Here is a 19,036-nt window from a genome sequence, read left to right as displayed (position 1 = left end):
TTATATCATCATAACTAAAATTACTTTAAAATATCTCCTTATCAGTCATTTTTGACTTAATGCCTAAACTTTTTGTAATATAATGTGTGCACTATTATTTTACGTAATTTATACATTTTTTAAAGTTGGTATTGTTATGTGTAGTTCTCTAATGGGTTTTCATAAGGTGATTCTTGAAAATGGAAATTAATTCTTTGGTATGTCTAATTTTATAAAATATTTGACATGCTCTTAGAGAAAGAAAGAAGTTGGTGATATTGATAATAAGGATAAAAATATTGATTTTCATGGAAATATAGATAGTTAAATTTTATGGAAATTTGGATTTTAAAAAAATTAATTGGATGGAGATTAATCAAAACTCAAAGAACGATATAAAATATCTTGAAAAAATTTTATACATGAGAATATTATAAATTAATATCCTTATATAGGATAATTAATTAACACAATCGATGCACAATTGAAACATGGTAAAATAGTTTAAACAAAAGATTATGTCTATACAAATGCTTATCATATTTTCTTTCCTTTTTATTGTAATCAATGTGAATAGTGGTGTTAGTATATAAAAAGGAGTTGGGTTTAAGGAAACTTAGATTACTATGTTCCTTAGTCTTGGATCATATAGGGTGCATGCAAACTACTCTTAAACTTAGATCTATGCATAATGGAAAAATAGCATTTAAAACTTTATCAAGAGATGAAGAACATTATACCTACTATATAAATGTTCTCAAATCGATTTCAATATGATGAAGTAACTTTAATGGCATCGTAGATCTCGTACCCAACAATCTTTTGATCGATCACTCATTTTATGGATCTCTAGCACAAGAGAAGGGTACTCTTCTCTTTCTAACGGCGAAACTAGGATTTTCTCTTTGGAGTCTAAAAGATAATGGCCAAGAATGAAGCTTTAAACCCCTAGGGGGTTTATATATAGGCTTCTTTTAGACTTACTTGACTTGAGCCCAACTTGGGTTTGGGTCACTTATTCTAGCCCAATTGAGTTATAATTAATTAATTAGTCCTATTAAGTTCCAATAAATTAATTAACCCCATCTCAAAAGATCATTCATAAGATTCAATGTAACATTGTGTTTTTGCCAAAATGCACTTATGCACACTTCAAAATTACAAACTCATAGTTTTTTCAAACAAATGTGTCACCATGAATTAAGAGCTTGAACGAGGACCATTGAGACCCATAGGAAAATGTTGACTCCCCCATAATCCAATTCTAAAGTTGACTCAATACTCTTGCACTTCAGTATCATATGATATTATAATGAGACATAGCTCGGTTCTGTGACTTAATATCCATTACATGTAGATTCCCCATAAACTAATGTATGTAATCTAGCTAGCAAGGTATGTGTTATCATCTTTTCAAGATTACCTCTCCAATCCATTAGCTATAAATCCTTCTATTATGTGATCAATTAACATACTTAACTCACAAAGAACATATGTCAAATTTTACTAAAGGAATTACTACGATCATAGTTTTCTTGATCACATGTCCTTAAAATCACTTAAGGGAATACAATGTTTCAATTTTATGAGATATCATAGTGTTTCTATCGAAAATACCTATTGTCATCAATCTCTATCAATAATAACTCAATTTATAGGGAATATATGATCACCTTAAGATCTCACCCACAAGTAAAAGCCACTGATGAATTCGACACAGGTTAAATATCCTCTCAAAGTTTAGAATCCATGCAATATAGTTGTTTGATGAATCATGACAACTCGATAGCTAATGTTATGATTCACTATAGGTTTTATTCAATGTGTAATCATACACTCTAATGCACTCACTATAGTAAAACCATCTCAATTACCAAAATAAGTCCTCCTTCCAATTAAAAGGTAATTCATTATAATCTCTAATGGATTATTTAAATCCATGAATTGGTTATGAACTACTTATCATCTTGCAAGAAATTCATGACTTGGATCTTCTGTACAACTTCTAATGCACTCAAATCATGTATAATATCAGTGATAAGAGAGTGAATACTTAAATATATATATATATATATATATATATATATATATATATATATATATTAATGCAAAGTAGAATAATAAAATGAACCAAAATGATAAATAAATAAATTTATTAATAAATATATTTTATTGCATCATGTCATGCTTTTAAGAGCTCTACCATAACATTAGGCCCCTATTGGAGAGACATGATTGTAGTAGTACACATTGAGAGTCTCAATCCTAGTCATTTTTTCATGGGGTTTAGTAGCTTGTCAAGCATTTTATTTTTAATCCAAGTTAAGGTATAATGCACCAACAATTTGGAAAGGAATTTCTTTTTGTTATATTCATAAAAGAGTCAAAGGAAATAAATAAAGCAACAACTATGATACTAAATGAAGAGTAGAAATTAAATGAAAAAATTAAAGGGAAGAATTAAAGAGGCTACATTACCTAAGTGAGTCTTCATGCATAAAGTGCAACCCATATCTTGGATAGACACTACACCTTTCAATTGTTACTCGCTTCTCCAATTAGCCTAGATCATTCTACTAAAAGGCTCTACACCCCTTAACTCACTCCACCATCGCATTCTCATTCAAGACATTTCAAGCAATGGGAAACCATGGTAACAATAAAAATGAATCAATCTCCATAACTCACTCCACCATTGATTTTTGTTTAAGGCATTTCAAGCAACTAAGAACCATAGTGATAGATGGAATTGGTCCTTGCCTCAACAAGCCTAGACTCAACTAGAGAAGGAAGACAAAAGTAGAGTCCTAAACTCACACTGACTATGGAACCCTCAATCTCACCTTTGAACTAAGTAACCGACTAAAATTTGAAATTAAAAGTAATGCAGTGGGAGTTAAAATTGAGCCTTGAGCTAAAACTTTATAAATTTAAAACAAAGAAATTTGAATTTAAAATAAATTGTAAACATCAAATAATTTGGCAAACTTAAGACAATGGTATATGCCTTATTCTAATACTAACTACTACTATTTTAACTAAAAGTTCCTACTACTTGTTGAAACTTGTTAAGACTTGCTTTTTGCATAGGGAAAACAGGTGCAAATAGTTATTTGCCGCAAGATTCCTTGATTTGTGCACTATTTTTCTCTACATTTTGCACTTATTTTCCCTATAAAACTTGCACAACACAATTGAGATAAAAAATGATTTTGTTAACAACATTTTCTCTTTCCAAGTTGCTTTTAACATCATTTAAAAAAAAAAGATAAGAATCTTAAACTATAAAATGTGGAAGAATGTAACAAAGAAATGATTGGCCAAAATGAAAGGAAGCAATATAGATACAACTAAATTTGTAAATGAAACAAGAAGTATTTAAACTTGTAGTTTAAATGTTCAAAGACGTAAAGCTTATTGAATATTAATAGACTTGAAGTCTAACGTCTAAAAGAGAAAAAAAAATTGTTAAATATCAATGGGTTATTATGCAAAAGTGTAGTTGAGATAAAACAAAAACTATAATATAAGGTTTCTTATAAAGACCTAGTATCAAGAATAGTCTTTAAAGAAGTATGAAGTAATTACAATATATTTATATGGATCATGTTAAAACCCATAAAGGATTGAAAATGCATGAAACAACTAAGTCCCCCAAGTCTTTAAAATGCCTAAAGTAATTATTGAAATATCATATTACATCCTAGATCAAGTCATGATGATAATAACTTGATTAAATTATGTCCTTGTATGAATTAAAGTAGGAATTTGTAATAGTTATAATCTTGTTACAATTGCCGAAGAGCTCATAAAAATAGATACTTATCTAACAAAAGAATTTTAAATGAAAGATCTTGGAACCAAAATTTTGCTTGGGCTTACTAATCGAGCATTTTTCAAATAGTGTGTTAATCATTCAATTAATATATACAAAGAAAGTCTTGAATTGCATTCACATGGATAAATGATAACTGGGTAGTTCCCTTATGGTTGTTCATTTATTTGAAGTGAATAGGGACATGTTTCATTTTAAAAAAGAAAATAGAGAATTTCTTGGCCCATAAGTCCCATAGTACTATTGGGCCTTTTATGTATCTTGCAAACAACGTATGATTAGAAATTGCGTTCGATGTTAATTTATTAGCAAGATATAGCTTTACACTCACTCAAAGACATTGGAATGACATCAAATATATATTATAATATCTTTGTGTAACAATTTACGCAAGCTCGTTCAAAATAATAAAAAAAATTATTACTTTGATATGTAAATATGCTAGTTATTTTTCAAGACCCCCACAAAGCTTGAACTCAGATGGATTATGTATTACATGTGACAATACCACTATATCATGGAGATTAGTTAAACAACTAATGGCAACTACATCCTCAAATCATTTAGAAATATTTGTGATTCATGAAGTAAGTCATAAATATGCATGGTTAAAATCTATGATTCAACATATTCGAGAGAAATAAGAATTGAACTTTATCAAAGACAATCCAATAATATCACATAACAATAAAATATTACGTGTATTGCACAAATCAAAGAAGGATACATTAAAGATAATTGAACTAAGCACATTTCATCAAATTCTTCTACACTAATGAGTTTCAAAATAACAGTGAAATTTATGTTTAACATATACAAGCATGAGATAATCTAGCAAATCTATTAACCAAGATGTTACCATTTGCTATATTGAAGAAGTGAAAATACAACATGGAAATACAAAGGCTCAAAGATTTCCAAATAGATACATTAAAAGAAGTAAAATCATGTTTACATGAGGTGGAGCATATCAATGTGGATGTTATTAACTTATTACATTGTACCTTTTTTTTCTCTTTCATCCAAGTTTTGCCCCATTTAGTTTTTAATAGCAAATTAAATTTTTAAAGAGGCAATCTTAATAATCTAAATCGTTTAAATAATATTATATTATTTTTCTTTCATTAATCTTTTTTACAAGGTTTTTCTTAATAAGATTTTAACGAGTCATTTTCTAAGAATGAGCAACATCTAAGAGTGTTAGAAATTTTTAAATGTCAAAATTTCCTACGATAAATCTTTGAAATATCCATATATCCTTTATAATTATTGTAGTTATTATGATCATAACCTTACAAGTAGGGTCAAGATTATTGAAGAAAAGAAAACTTCACAATTTTTTTTTTTTTTTACCCTGGTTTTTTCTATTCTTCTTTTTACTTGGTTTTCGTTGTTTTATTTTCTACAACAAAAAGGTATATGTAAAGGTGAAAATGGAGGTTGAATTTGCTAATCATTTAAAAAAAAAAAATGGTGCCAAAGCTTGCTTTTCTCAAACGTAATGTATGAGTTAGATTAAATTCTTCCATCAAACTAGGCTTCAAACCTAGGAAAGATTGAACTCTATCATTCACCTTTGAATGGTAAGACTGAAAGTTTCCATTTTATAATTAGTTTGAAAGTAGGAAGTTTCTAGATCTTACACTTGTCCCATAGAAGTGTTGCATTTCTTTCTTAAGAAAAATCCAAGTATGAACGTTAAGATTAGGTAAAAGAATAGAATTGAAGTATAAGCAAATGAGAACAAAATACAAAGTAACGTACCTAAATGCACATATGACGTTGTCTAATTCAACATATTTTTCTATTGATATTTGATGACAACATTTCCTAATCCCTTTTGCCTTTCCCATTGAAAGGAAATTTTATGAAACATTTTCAGAATCTATTTTAGGAATAAAATATTTTATCTAGAAAATCATATGACTAAATGGGTCTCTGTTACATAACATCAAAATATTATTACTTTTATTTATTTAAGCAACTACCTTAAAAAACATTTTATTTTCAGTGCCAAATAAATTGAATTTGTGTTTTATTAGGAAACAAATGATTGACTTAAGCACGACAATATTGCTTTATTAAAATGAAGAAATAACTTTAGGTTATATTTGGTTGAGCTAAGAAAAATCAAAAATAGATTTAAAGTAATAAATCATTTTTATATCCTACTCATTTTACTTATTTAATACTTTTATACCAAGATTAAATAATTTAAAAAATATATAAGTTTATTATTTATTTTGATTATATTTGATTTTCTTTTATATTTTTTATGATATAACCAAAAATGGGAAAATTATTTTTCTTGATGTTTTTTTTCTTTCTTTAATACTTTTTGAGACCAAACGTAGCCTAAGAAAAATGATTTTCTTATGTTTGGTTGTCCCATATAAAATATAAAAAAAAATAAAATATAATTAAAAGTAATTTGAAACTTATGTATTTTCAAATTATTTAACCATTTTATTGATAAGTTAAAATAAGTTAAATAAATTTAAAATAATAAATAAAAATAACTTATTAACTTTAAATCTATCTTTTATTTTTCTTTACTTTTTTTTTTCTCTCCATTTCTTTCCCATACATTTTCCCCGAATCAAATATAACATTAATAGACTTTATTTTTGGTCTTGTTTGTACAAAACCATAAGAGGTTGCATATTACATAAAAATGTTGCCTTTCCTTGAAAAATCAGCTTAGGATATGAATCCTTCTTGGAGGGTAAGGCAAGCGTTGGATATAAATTTTAACATTTAATAATATTCCAAACCATAAGATGCTATAATGGGGAACAAATATGCCTTATACAAGAAAATGAACCCCCATTGCTTTGTACCCGAATTCGTTTTACTACTTTATACTTTAATCTCATTCTATCTCATTCTCTGCTTTATACCTTAATCTTTATTTTATTCTTTTTTACCTTCATCTCATTGTTTGTATCCTCATCCATTACTATGGATGACAATAGGATAGGTTTTTCAGGTACTCGTCCCGTCCTTAATGGGACGAGTGTAAATTTTAAATAAACATGTTTGAAGCAAGTTTGAGATTTTTTTTTAAAACCCGAAATGGATTTGGGTATTGTCTTGTCCTGCCCCACCTCACCCCAATTATATATAAAATTAAATTTTAAAATTAATTTAATTTATTTTTTTATTTTTAATATATAGATAATAATAAAAATTTTAATAAAATAAGTAATAAAAAATTATAATAATTTAATTACTTATAAAATATAATTATTTTAATATATTTAAAAAATTAAAAGTAATTTTAAAAAATTAAAATTTTCAAAAAACAAAGTTAAATGGGAAGGAACGTCCCGGTTTAATTTAGAAAAAAAAGGGATGGGAATGACAATTATTTTGAATAAACGGTGCGGGATTGGTATAGAGGCAACCCATCCCGAACCCACCATATTACCATCCCTATCCATCGACCTAGATTTTCATTGTTTGTATCCTCATCCATCAACCTAGATTTTATTATGCACTTTTAGTGATGGAGATCACATGTTTGGTACATATATTCAATACCCTAGCATTTTCCTCAAAAATTTTGTTAAATGCTCATGGGACGGGTTTAAATTTTAAATAAATAGGTTTGAGACAAGTTTGAGATTTTATTTTTTTAAACCCGAGACGGGACCCTATTTTATTTTACTTTTTTAATGGGATGGGGATGACAATTATCTTGAATAAATGGGAAGGGGTTGAGATGGAGGCAACCCATCCCGAGAGCCTGTTACCATCCCTATTCATTGACCTAAATTTCCATTGATTGTATCCTCATCCATCAACCTAGATTTTATTATACACTTTCAATGATGGAAATGATAAGTTTGGTACATTCTATTCAAGTTTTGTTAAATGTCTAGATTTTGTATGAAATGCGTATGGAAACACGAGAAAGTGACGTTAAAATCAACACTTAAAAGAGTCCATTTGCGAATGCTTTTAAAAAAACACTTCCAATGATGGAAATGACAAGTTTGGTACATTCTATTCAAATTTTGTTAAATGTCTAGATTTTGTATTCAAATTTTGTTAAATGTCTAGATTTTGTATGAAATGCTTAAGGGAACATGAGAAAGTGACGGTAAAATCTACACTTAAAAAAGAGTCCATTTGGGAATGCTTTTAAAAAACACTTCCAACACGAGACTCACTGTTAAAGAAAAATCACTCATTTGATAAATTTTAGAAAACATTTAACAAAATATTGAAAACAACTAGTAATGTTCTTTTAAGAAACACTTTATAGGTGTTTATTTCAAAAACACTTTAAATAATAAAGTCCTCAAAGACTAGAAAGGCACTGGTAATCTTTTGTTGAACAGCTAAGCCTCTACAGACCATAGATTATAGAAAGATGTGAAGCTGCTTGCTCAAGGTAGAACGAAGGAATATAATGAGATAATATAACTAGCGGGTAAACTGTTGATATGAGGGTTTCCAAGTGCCTGAAGGGGTGAGAATTCTAAAACATGGAAATAGATAGATACCGGGAATCAATCAGATTAAGCAACTTGCACATTTTTGAACTCCAAAGCTTATCATGTCTTGACCCATTATTGAAAAATGTAAACATTCATAACAGTATCGTCACTGGAGTATCCTAAACTTATAAGCACATTAACAAACACAAGCACCCAACAATATAACATTAACAGAATCTCCACCGAGGGTGGTGGTTCACTGCTCCTACTGCTGTGGTCAAAAGTACCTCAACTTCACTCCTGTGCATCCCCGCCAGTGGTGGCTTCCACAGGTTTGGCGGGCAAGCTCTCTGACGGACCATCTTCTGCAGGCTTGGCAATGTCACGATCAGTGGTTTCAGAGGGTTCAACGGTGGAGGACCCATCGGTTACAGGGAATGTCTTCTTAATAGTTCCAACCTTGGTATACTTGCTCATAAACTTGTATTCCCAGTCCTGCAAGGCCTCGAGTTCGAATGGACCAAGATCAGAGAGATCTCCTGTTAGATCTTGTTCTTCAAAAGACATTTTAGCGAGAGCTCTGCTAGCATCCTTCCCAGCAAACAGAGCATATGGACCACCAGGTCCATAGAATATCCTGCAAGAGATGATGAGTTTCAATTAAAGGCAAGTAAGAAGTTTCAGTGTGGAGTAATAGAAAATAGAAAATAGAAAAGCCTTTAATGGAGTAGCAATAATTCATCATGGAAAATTGGCACCGGTAAGGGATAAGGGGAACAATATACTATCCATTTATAATCATCAACTGTAAGTCAGCGGGAATGGATCCATGGTTCCCGAAAAATCAAATACAAATGAAAACATCCGAGTTCACTTCCATATCAATTGATGTGCATCACTGCTGCATATAATGTAGTTAATTACCAAAATCATATTCATCGAGATGAAACAAATTACAATATTGTGATCCCATACACCACTTTTTGGTGAGTTCAAGTAGTACATATGGAATAGAGTTCAGATAAAATATTCACTTCAGAAAATCAAATTCATGCAAAAGCACCAACCAATTATCAAATTAATCATGCCTGTATATTTTTAAATAAGCAAGAAAATATCATTAAAGAGGACAAGGAGGCACAATCCAAGAACATGTTTTAAAATACCATGCGGTTTAAGCACTAACAGTTATGTAACAGATCCACTTCTGAAAGTAACTTCAACAGAAAAGGCATGGCTGAATGACTTCTATGAAGCAGAACCAAATTAACAATGTAAAGCAAATTGACTTAGCGACACAAATAAATTAGTAATGATGTCCAAGAACAAGCCCAACGACAGGCAGACATGATAGAGTCAGCAACTAGAAATCCACAATAACAAGCCTAATGAGGTTGAGGATGAGGAGGAAAGGGGATGAGACTACAGAACAAAGAGTACAAAAAACCATGAAAACAACATTTTAGGCTGTTCAAGGTTGTGTGATGACAAATGGACTGCAGGGTTTATCACTGCAAACAAATTAGTCTGCCATCAGGTTTATTAACCATGGTGTGAAAGAAAATGATAATAAAGAAAAAAAGGCAATCTAAACATAGAACCTTCCACATTCAACTGCATTGTGCTGTGAGGCTGAAAACTCTGAAATAATAGCATAGAAGTCCACAAATGGCAATTAGCAAGCTGTACAGAACAAATTGAAACAACCAGGTAGACCACTATGTTCCAATAGCTGGATCACAAAGGATTCTAGTGAGAGCTTTAGTTTCTCAGATCACATCTTCAGATCCTTGTGGTTTAAGGATAGAACCACACACTTATGTTCTTAATCCACACACTTAAACAGTTACAAGATTAACATGCATCAAGATTCTGATAAAACACAGTATATTTTTCAGTCACTTACGCTTCATTTTGAAGAAAATTGGAGTCAATCCAATATCTACAAACCCATTTGATGGTGACCTTTAATTACAAATCAATTACCTAAATGTCTTGTTAAACAAGAGCACAGAAAAGCTAGAATCCCAGATAAAAAAGAGGTATGCTTTTTCAGAGAAGAGCAGAAAATTCAGCTGACAGAAAATCGAAAGGCCAAAAGAACAATGTGGGGCGGAAAGGAAGAGAAGAAAAGATAAAAAGTTGCCAGTCAAAAAACCACACGAAAAACAGAGAAAATATCTTAGATAACAAGCCAAAAAACCCAATAAAAGACACATGGCCAGAAGCTAAAAAGTCGCTAAAAAATCAAAACAAAGCTAGAAATCTACAGCATCCACAAACGAAAGGGGGAAAAAAAATAAAAACCCACAAATATATAAAGGCAAAGATCACTACAAAGTCAAATAACCCAGAAACTCAAAAGCTGAAAAAATTGGGAAAAATCATTTTTTTTTTTTTTATAAAAAGAATCTAAGCAGAAATAGTAAAGGAAAATCAAAACCCACAAAAATCCCTGCAACATCCAAATACCCAGAAGACAAAAACTCCTCGAAAGGACAATATAAAGCAAAAGAAATCAACGCTATACCTGCCCTGTGAAACATCATAGATCTGACCCTTGATAGCCATAAGCAAAGGTTTCTTGGAATCGGACCCATCATAGGTCTTCAACTCCTCTTCAGTGATCTCACCAAGCTGAACAGGAGGGGGCAGAGGCTCCATCTCTTTGAACAACTCTCTCTCCCTCACAGGATGAACAGGCGAGACAAAAAACCCCGATACAACATGGTACACGGCCAAAGCCAAAGCCAGAATTGTGAAGAAAGCCGTCGGAGACAGCCCTGTATAGGCTGTGATTGCCTCCTTCAGTGTCTCCCAGAGTTGCAGAGCCATCGTTGAGCCTGAAAAAATAGCCTCGGGAAAATCAGAGGAAAATAGGCTCTCTTTTTCCTCCTCTCCTGTAACAAAAGATGGGGGTTTTGATCAATCTCTTTCTTCTAAATATCAGGATTTAGGTTTGGTGGGTCTTGTTTGGACTCTGGATCTTTTACCAAATTTCCTTCAATATTATTATTATTTTTGGGTGGGGCCTTCAGATGTATGTTATTATATTGTTTATGGCATAAGATTCCAAATTTCACATCATTTTCCTTATTTTTCTGTGATTTATTCATTGCTTGTCAAATCCCATTATTGTACATGACAAAGGGAGGATTGAGTATTCAACCCTATTTTCCTTTTATAGAAATTACCCAAAAAAAATTTAAATATCTTATCAAGAAAAAAAAAGAAAAAAAAAAGGTAAATATCACAACAACATTCGATAATATTGATGATGATAAAACTATATTAACCACAAAATAGGGAAAAAAAAATTGGGAAGATTATGGAATTTTCAATTTCATATGAGTTATTATTAAGAATAAAAAATTTCTCCCCATGTCTAATTAATAAATGGGCTTAAACATTGAGTAAAAAGAGTAGATATTGACCCATTATCTAATTTAGTTGGCCCATGGGTCCTTCTAGCTTTATGAATAAAATGGGCTAATTTTAAATTTTCAAAGAAATGGGTATTTTTTTCAATTTTGATGGATTTAATTTTCCTTTTCTAATAATACAATTTTTTCCATGTTAATAAAAGAAAAAGAAAATTGGCTTTTTTTCATTTTGATTGATATTCATACCATTTTTCCTTATAATTTTGGGTCAAAATTGATTGTTTGAGCACATCTTTTCGACCTTTTTAAAACTCATATTCAATGTGACATTTTCTAATCACATGAGTACCACATTATCCTCCCACAAATATAACAATCGATAATTAAGACTTCGGTTTAAAAATAAAGTCACAATTATCGATCAAAATTTCAACTAAAAAATGAAATAAAATCTTAAAATTAAGCCTCAAAATGAAGCTTTAGTTTCTAATTGAGGTTTCATTTTTTAATTAAAGTATTAATTGATAATTAAGATTTTAACTTAATTATATATATATATATATATATATGTTTTTAGTAATATTGGCAATAAAAGTATTTTGAACGTAAGTTTGGTAAAGCAGTTAGATTTAATATTTTTTTGCCCCAAAAGGGCTGTTTGGCCGAAGACTCTTTTCCCAAGGTTAGTACTTTTGACAATCCTTTTATGGCGGACAATGCAAGAGATTTTAGTACCAGTAAAAGAACCAATTCCAGGATTTCAGGGGTATTTAAGTCATTTCATTATATGGTGGGTGGATGGTTGGTACAGTATCAAATGAAGCCATCCAAAATTGAGAATGAAGAACACCCCAAAAAGTAAACAAAAAGGGCCCATAATAATAAGGAAATTACACTCTTATAAGCTAATGATTTAATGTATACATTTTTTTTTTTCTGTTTTTAAAATAAATAAATAAAATAACTTTTATGTAAGATAAAAGGATTTTTTAAAACTTACATTAAATAATAATAATTTTATAAATTATTTTTATAAATTAAGATATTGCCTCAGATTTTAAAAAAAATTAAAGTGATTCTTAAAAAATATAAGCTAAATTTACCCCCTGCTTTACTTTTATATAAAAAAAAATTCTGATCTTTAAAATAAAAAATAAAAACTGTCCAATGAGAAACTTAATTGATTAATTCCTCTGCAAATTGTTTTTTCTTGGGGAGGATTATTAGTTTCTTGCTTTGTTCAAATGGCATTTTGTATGTAAGTCATTGTGAGCAGCCAAGTGCTATCATCATGCAAGTAATGGTGGAACTACAAACAGCTAAGCCTCCAAATTTTGACTTACTTTCCTGCACATTCTTGGCCACCAAACAGAGTCAGGCTAAGGAAAAAGTTGACATCATGCATGACAGATGTGAATTCCCCAACATATCCTCACAATCAAATATAAACACCAGTCAAATTAAGCAGCTAAAATAATTGTAAAACATGAAGGGCATTTGAAAGCTTGAATTCTCTCCTTCCCCACTTTGCATCTAAGATATAACAGTTTTGGCATTTGAAATTTCAGGTGTAAAGAGATTAATCAAGACAGAAAGCCAAAGGTTTGGGACATGATCAAAACCGAGACTGGGGTCGCACAGTTAAAGAAGTGTGTGAAGCACATTGACAAGATCTTTTCATGTGAAACAAAAGGAAATGGTTTCAATTAATGCCAAAATGGCATCAACCAGCATGCACTTGAACAAAGTTTTTATTCTGTCTTCCATGGAAGTTAAATACACATTCTATGCTCACAAAGGAAAAGGGTAAATGGACTAAGCCTTCTAACTCACTACATTTTAACCCGAGGTTCACTAATCAGAGAGCTAGAGAGGTCGCCTCATCTGTTTTCCATAGCCCTTCCTCATACTTGTACCACCTCATGAGCCCTTCATCATTGATCGTCCGTTCACACATAGTGCACGAGTCGTTCATGCATGTTAAGAATTCACGTAATCTAGAAGCTGCCTTGAGAATGCTTTCATCAAGCTCCTTCATAACTCTTTTCATTGGAGGAAGTGGCTGGGCATTCATGCGCTGGGAGTCTATGAGAAGGCAGTGTGATATGTTAAGCACTTCCAGGTGTTTCAACCCTTCCAAGATACTGAGTAAAGCTTCCTTTAATAGCACTGAGCACCTAAGACTTAGAATCTTTAATCTTGGAAGAAATGCTACCAGTGTATTAGCAAAGAAAACATGACAAGGGCCCATGATTTTGAGTTCTCTAAAGTTATTGCAGTTCTTAGAAATTTCCTCCATCAGGTATGGGGGATTTTCTATGCTAGGCATTGTCAGGGATTCGAGATCTTTCCACATGCGAATAGCCTTGCATATCCCACTCTTCTTTATTCGATTCCAAGCTGGCAGAACAAGCCGTCTGAGTCGAGGGCACCTACAATAAAGAATGAGCAGATTACTTTCATGATTTCATCTCAGCCTACTCAAATTTGCATGTTAAAAGAATGGCATCATAAACCTCCGGCGATATCTTAAAAAATCACTAACCTCCCATGACACAGGTTTCAGCATTAACAGTGGATTGAACTGAAGGGTAATACAACTCAGGACTAAAAATGAATCAAAGAATAGTAGCCTAGCATGTAAGATACAAGGAACACGAACATATGTGGTGCACTAACGTTCTGCCATGAGGAAAGAACTTTATGCAAATTGCTGGCCAAGCTTATTTGTCATTGTATATCGGCTAATAACACATGAGTTAAAAGAATAGCAGTATAGAATGCTGTAACATACAAGTAGCACAAATATATGTACTGCACTAATGTTCTACCTTGATGCAACAACTTTATGCAAATTGCAGGCCAAGCTTTTTTGTCATTGTATATTGGTCACTAACTCGTGTCAACAGTCTTTTGATTTGAAGTATAGTAGAATAGCATGTAATATACAAGTAGCACAAATATATGTGCTACACTAATGTTCTTCCATGATGCACGAACTTTATGCAAATTGCAAGTCAAGCTTATTTGTCATTATATATCGGCTAAAAACATGTTTCACCTCAACAGAAAGGCATTTATCCCAACTGCCAGTGGAGAAAATCCTGAGTGCTATGGTCCCATCCCTCTAATAATCGGTTAAATAGGGTGAGGATTTAACTCACAACCTTTGGTTCATTGCCAGGCACTACTGCATAGCTAAACCTTACGCAGCAGCTTGATTCAGTTTAATCCAGTGTGAAAGTCAAATGCAGTGCTCATACTGGGATTACATTGGATAACAATAACAGCATGAATCCATGAATCCAAGAAAGAACAAGCAATTGTACTTCCAACAAAAAAATTCAGCAGTTCCAACAAAGTGGGAAAAAGAAAAAGAAAAAAAGAAAGATCGTGACAAGAGGCCACAAGTATATAGTTAAAATACCTAATAGTGAAGAGAGAACATGCAATTCCAACTTGGGAGAATAATACATATTATTGCACCATCATAAATTAAGGCATTGAGGGACATGATGGGCTTGCCACCAAGTTATCCTAATGATGTATTATTTTTTTGATAAGCTTATCCTAATGATGTATTATTCAAATAAAGGTAAACAATATTTTTTTACATTTTAGTGGGAAATAGACACTTCAACAAGGTCATTTGTAGGGATTTAGGTGCCAGCGTTGAGTACAGGAATATGTCTAGTTGTCTAATTTCCCACACCCACAGACCTACATATTTTAGAATCCCAAAACTCAACTAAAAAGAATCTCAATAAAAGATGAACAGTTTGACACAACATTAGGAGGAAAAGAAAGGAAAAATCAATAGAAATCAATCAAAACCAAAAATATCTTTAATAAGAACTTCCCCTCTGTTTTTATTTTGTCTTTCCTTTTTTATTCCTATCTTTTCTTCCTTTTTCCTAAATGTTCTTATAAAAGTTCAATTTCAAGCAAACTCTCTTTTTTAATGTAATCACCTACTAAGGAAATGGAAAACAAAATAAATAAATAAATCAACAAAAATCAAACAGCCATATCCAAAGCAAAGAAGAAGTATTCCAAAAGGATCCCACAACCACACCGATGTCATGTCGACCTAGGTATGCTATGTGAAATTGAAATTTTCTGATATCATAACCCAAGGGGAGGTAGATCATGCTGAAATTTCAACCTTAATAGCAGTCAACAATATTTCAGAATCATAAAAGGAAGCCAGAGACTCAAGGAGGTTTATGATATTCATCCTCAAAAATAAGTAACTTATTTAGAAGTACCTTTCAGCAATATAAGTTAACTGATCATCATTCAGGTATAGATTGAAATGAAAAATCAACGAGCGAATGTTCCCTTGGCTAAGATTTAATGAAATCTTTAACAGTCGCGTCAAAGACTTATCTGATTGATCAGACACATAAACATATGGCTCTAAGGGGATTTTGATGAAGTGGGACTCCAACTTCGTTAAATCAAGCGTTTTCCAAAGAAAAGGATCACAAGCTGCCATGCGCCAAACTCTACAAACATGAGCAATGCCCGATGTCAACTCAAAGATATCAAACGATTGGAATATCTTCACCAAAATATCGATGTCCATGTCCTCCCATTTCCTCACAACAGATTGACCATCTTCCATTTCACCAGTTTCACAAAAATCAACAAGACTCATTGCATCATAGTGCCTACAAAAAGGAGTGAAGAAATCAATATCAAAATTCAATAAATCACAATAAATTGTCTATCTGTGCAAGTGATTTCTTATTTCAGCTTGTTGTCACCAAGGTTAATTAGAGAATACTTAGTTGTTAATATCTGACAACCCAGATTAAGAAACATTTAAGCAATCATGATAAATGCTCTCCTTGTGCAAGTGAATTCTTATTTAAAGCTTATGTGACTAAATAGAAAATGCATAGTAGTAAATATATGACAACTCATATTACAGCTTAGAGAATTGGGTAATCCTTAAAAAGTTCATATATCCAATATACCATCATTGGATGAATGAAAGTCCATGGAACAAGTTCTAGATGATCTCCTTAACTCATGAGTCTGATTAAGCATGGTATGCATGATGCAAAGAATCAAATAAGAAGTAACATGCTCTTGGTTATTGGCTATGACTTTCGGTATTGAATAATAATAATGACTACAAAAATAACAATAACGAATCAATAACCAATAGAACTCAGCTAAATGTGGACCATTTATTTCCTCAAAATCAATAATGAATATTCAAGAGTCCTTACTTCTTACCTAATCAAGGTCAGATGGAAATTCAATTACTTCTTGTCATATCCTGCACCATTTTTTCTTTTTTTCATCTTCCTTCCTTTTTAAAAAAATAAAAAATAAAATGTGACAACAGAGGCCAACTTGATATTGAGATATCTACTCCAACTGTCAAACCCAGGGCGACATGGACCTGCCCATTTTCCTGACACCACTTATATACCATAAGGCTCAAATCGGGACCTCTAGTTTACTGCCAGATGGCACTACCCATTAAGGTTTTCTAGAATTCATGTGCTATTGGAAGATTATGACTCGAAACTCATTCTACATCACCTCATATCATATAGCAATGGAGCTTGAAACTACAAGACATAAGATAATTCTGTAACCATTTGCAAGAACTCAATATCTCTCAAAGAACTAAGTGACACCATATCTTGCTGCATATGACTCTTTTCCTTATTACAACAAAATCACAAGAAAGTCTCTTTCAATTTCAAGTAATCCCATGATATTTCTCCCAGTACAATGCTAGCAACATCCTGATCAAAAGGCATGATTAGGGACATGCCAGCTCGAACCTCTGCATGGCCAATACATTCCCCCTCATTTGTATGACAAAAATGGGGGGCCAACATGCCAGGCTAACTGTCACCCACAACTGATGTGGTCTACATTCTCCCCTGAGATCCCACCACTGACTTGCATAGTGGGAAAAATCCAAAAGTTAAATCCTTTAGCTTAGTCCAATAGGCTACAGAGACATGAAAAACACATATGCAAGGATAAAACCCCCGAATCTGATATAGAAACAATACTCAATGAGAAAATCAGGCAGAGGCATATCCTCATAGCAATGCATATAAATGAATCTTGTGTCAACTAACATTGAGATGAAATAAAGCAACTAAGAAAACACTGAAATGAGCAATCCCAATAAGTAAAACTTACAAGAACAAACTTCTGCAAAATAAAAACAAAAAACATCTCTAGCAGGCACAGTAATGAAAAAATTTTGAAAAAAAACCAGCAATGAGCACGGAAAAAATGCTGACATTCAAAAATCAAATTAATTTCAGTTGGCATCCACCATCAAAGGGAAAGGTTCTTGACAAAAACATAAAAGCATCAAGAGAATTAAAAAAATAAATAAATAAATCGAACAGAATTACATGGCAAATCAAATTAATTCTCAAGGTCCCAATCAACAAACAAAACCCACGTCATAAATTGCAATCTTCAAGTTCTAAAACCTCCTGTACCAAACACAAAGTGAAACTTTTTATTTCGCCATTGATAAAAACTCCAAAGCGGCACCCAAAATCCAAAACCCAAAAGTAAAACCCAAAACCAAAATCAAACTTCCATGCTAAAAAAGCTTATGGGTTTCATCGAATTTCAATCAAAAAGCCTCCATCACTTGCCCCCAAAACACAGCAATCTAGATCCATCTCGATCGGGGCCTCCCACTTTCACTCATAGTGAGAAATATAGAAAGTAATACCCGTATGAATAAAATTCAGACACTTGTAAGTGTGATTAAATAGAGAGAAACAGAGAGAATTGCACCTTAAATCTCATCCCTTCTTCTTCTTCTTCTTCTTCTTCTTCTTCTTCTTCTTCGTCTTCGTTTTTTTCTCTTGACTCTGTTGTTCGAAATCTAGCATTTTGTATTTCTGGAAATGGAAATGTTAAATACACTCGGCTCATGTCTAAGACACGTGTCTTTCTGAATTTTATTTGGGCCGGATATGCACCATGGCTTGGGCATTTTGCAAGGCCTCAGTGGGGCCTTCAGGCCCAAGACATTCAAAGGTGCAGGAAAGTAATTTGTAACGATAGTAACAAAATTACCGTAGTTTTAGCCATGCATGAAGAGTTTTGGGCCAAAGTGGGCTTCTTCCAAAACTAATGTTCAAAATAGCCCCCATCAATCCACATAAGCATAAAACTCAATTTTTTATACTATTTTTATTTACTTTCCCAACTTCTCATCCCGTGTTCTGTTCTTTGTGTAATTTTTTTCGTCAAAACCCTAGCCCCACCAATGGGCCACTGTGAAAGAGACATTGTTGGAGCTACAAAGTATCAAGGTTGAGGTTGATCATAATCTTTTTTTTTGGCTTGTTTTATGTAAAGTTTTTGGCACTTTCTCTCTTCTTCTTTTT

At 32.1% G+C, this 19,036-nt stretch overlaps 2 protein-coding genes across 2 annotated transcripts; both read right to left on the bottom strand.

Moving 5' to 3' along the window:
* Positions 1 to 8,356: 8,356 nt before the first annotated feature.
* LOC100253241 (membrane steroid-binding protein 2-like) lies at positions 8,357 to 11,349 on the bottom strand. The gene is made up of 2 exons (XM_002262744.5): positions 10,790 to 11,349; positions 8,357 to 8,896 (listed from the first exon to the last, which is right to left on the bottom strand). Exons 1-2 carry the CDS (start codon positions 11,092 to 11,094, stop codon positions 8,554 to 8,556), a joined length of 648 nt encoding a protein of 215 aa, XP_002262780.1. The 5' UTR covers positions 11,095 to 11,349; the 3' UTR covers positions 8,357 to 8,553.
* A 1,967-nt stretch (positions 11,350 to 13,316) lies between these two features.
* On the bottom strand, positions 13,317 to 18,576 carry LOC100248117 (F-box/LRR-repeat protein At3g48880-like). The gene is made up of 3 exons (XM_002262876.4): positions 18,438 to 18,576; positions 15,911 to 16,315; positions 13,317 to 14,074 (listed from the first exon to the last, which is right to left on the bottom strand). Exons 2-3 carry the CDS (start codon positions 16,300 to 16,302, stop codon positions 13,501 to 13,503), a joined length of 966 nt encoding a protein of 321 aa, XP_002262912.1. The 5' UTR covers positions 16,303 to 16,315; positions 18,438 to 18,576; the 3' UTR covers positions 13,317 to 13,500.
* Between the last annotated feature and the right edge of the window lie 460 nt (positions 18,577 to 19,036).

Source organism: Vitis vinifera, chromosome 16, assembly GCF_030704535.1.
Source record: "Vitis vinifera cultivar Pinot Noir 40024 chromosome 16, ASM3070453v1".
Classification (NCBI taxonomy): Eukaryota; Viridiplantae; Streptophyta; class Magnoliopsida; order Vitales; family Vitaceae; genus Vitis; species Vitis vinifera.
This window is presented reverse-complemented; position numbering and strand designations above follow the sequence as displayed.

Bases quoted from the DNA above. Each gene is read 5' to 3' on its own strand.
- LOC100253241 (XM_002262744.5), bottom strand. From the start codon at position 11,094: ATGGCTCTGCAACTCTGGGAGACACTGAAGGAGGCAATCACAGCCTAT. The intron at 8,897-10,789 runs GTATAGCGTTGA...CATCTCTTGCAG, and splicing joins TATGATGTTTCACAGGGCAG to GATATTCTATGGACCTGGTG.
- LOC100248117 (XM_002262876.4), bottom strand. From the start codon at position 16,302: ATGAGTCTTGTTGATTTTTGTGAAACTGGTGAAATGGAAGATGGTCAA. The intron at 14,075-15,910 runs GTACTTCTAAAT...TCTTTATTGTAG, and splicing joins TTAACTTATATTGCTGAAAG to GTGCCCTCGACTCAGACGGC.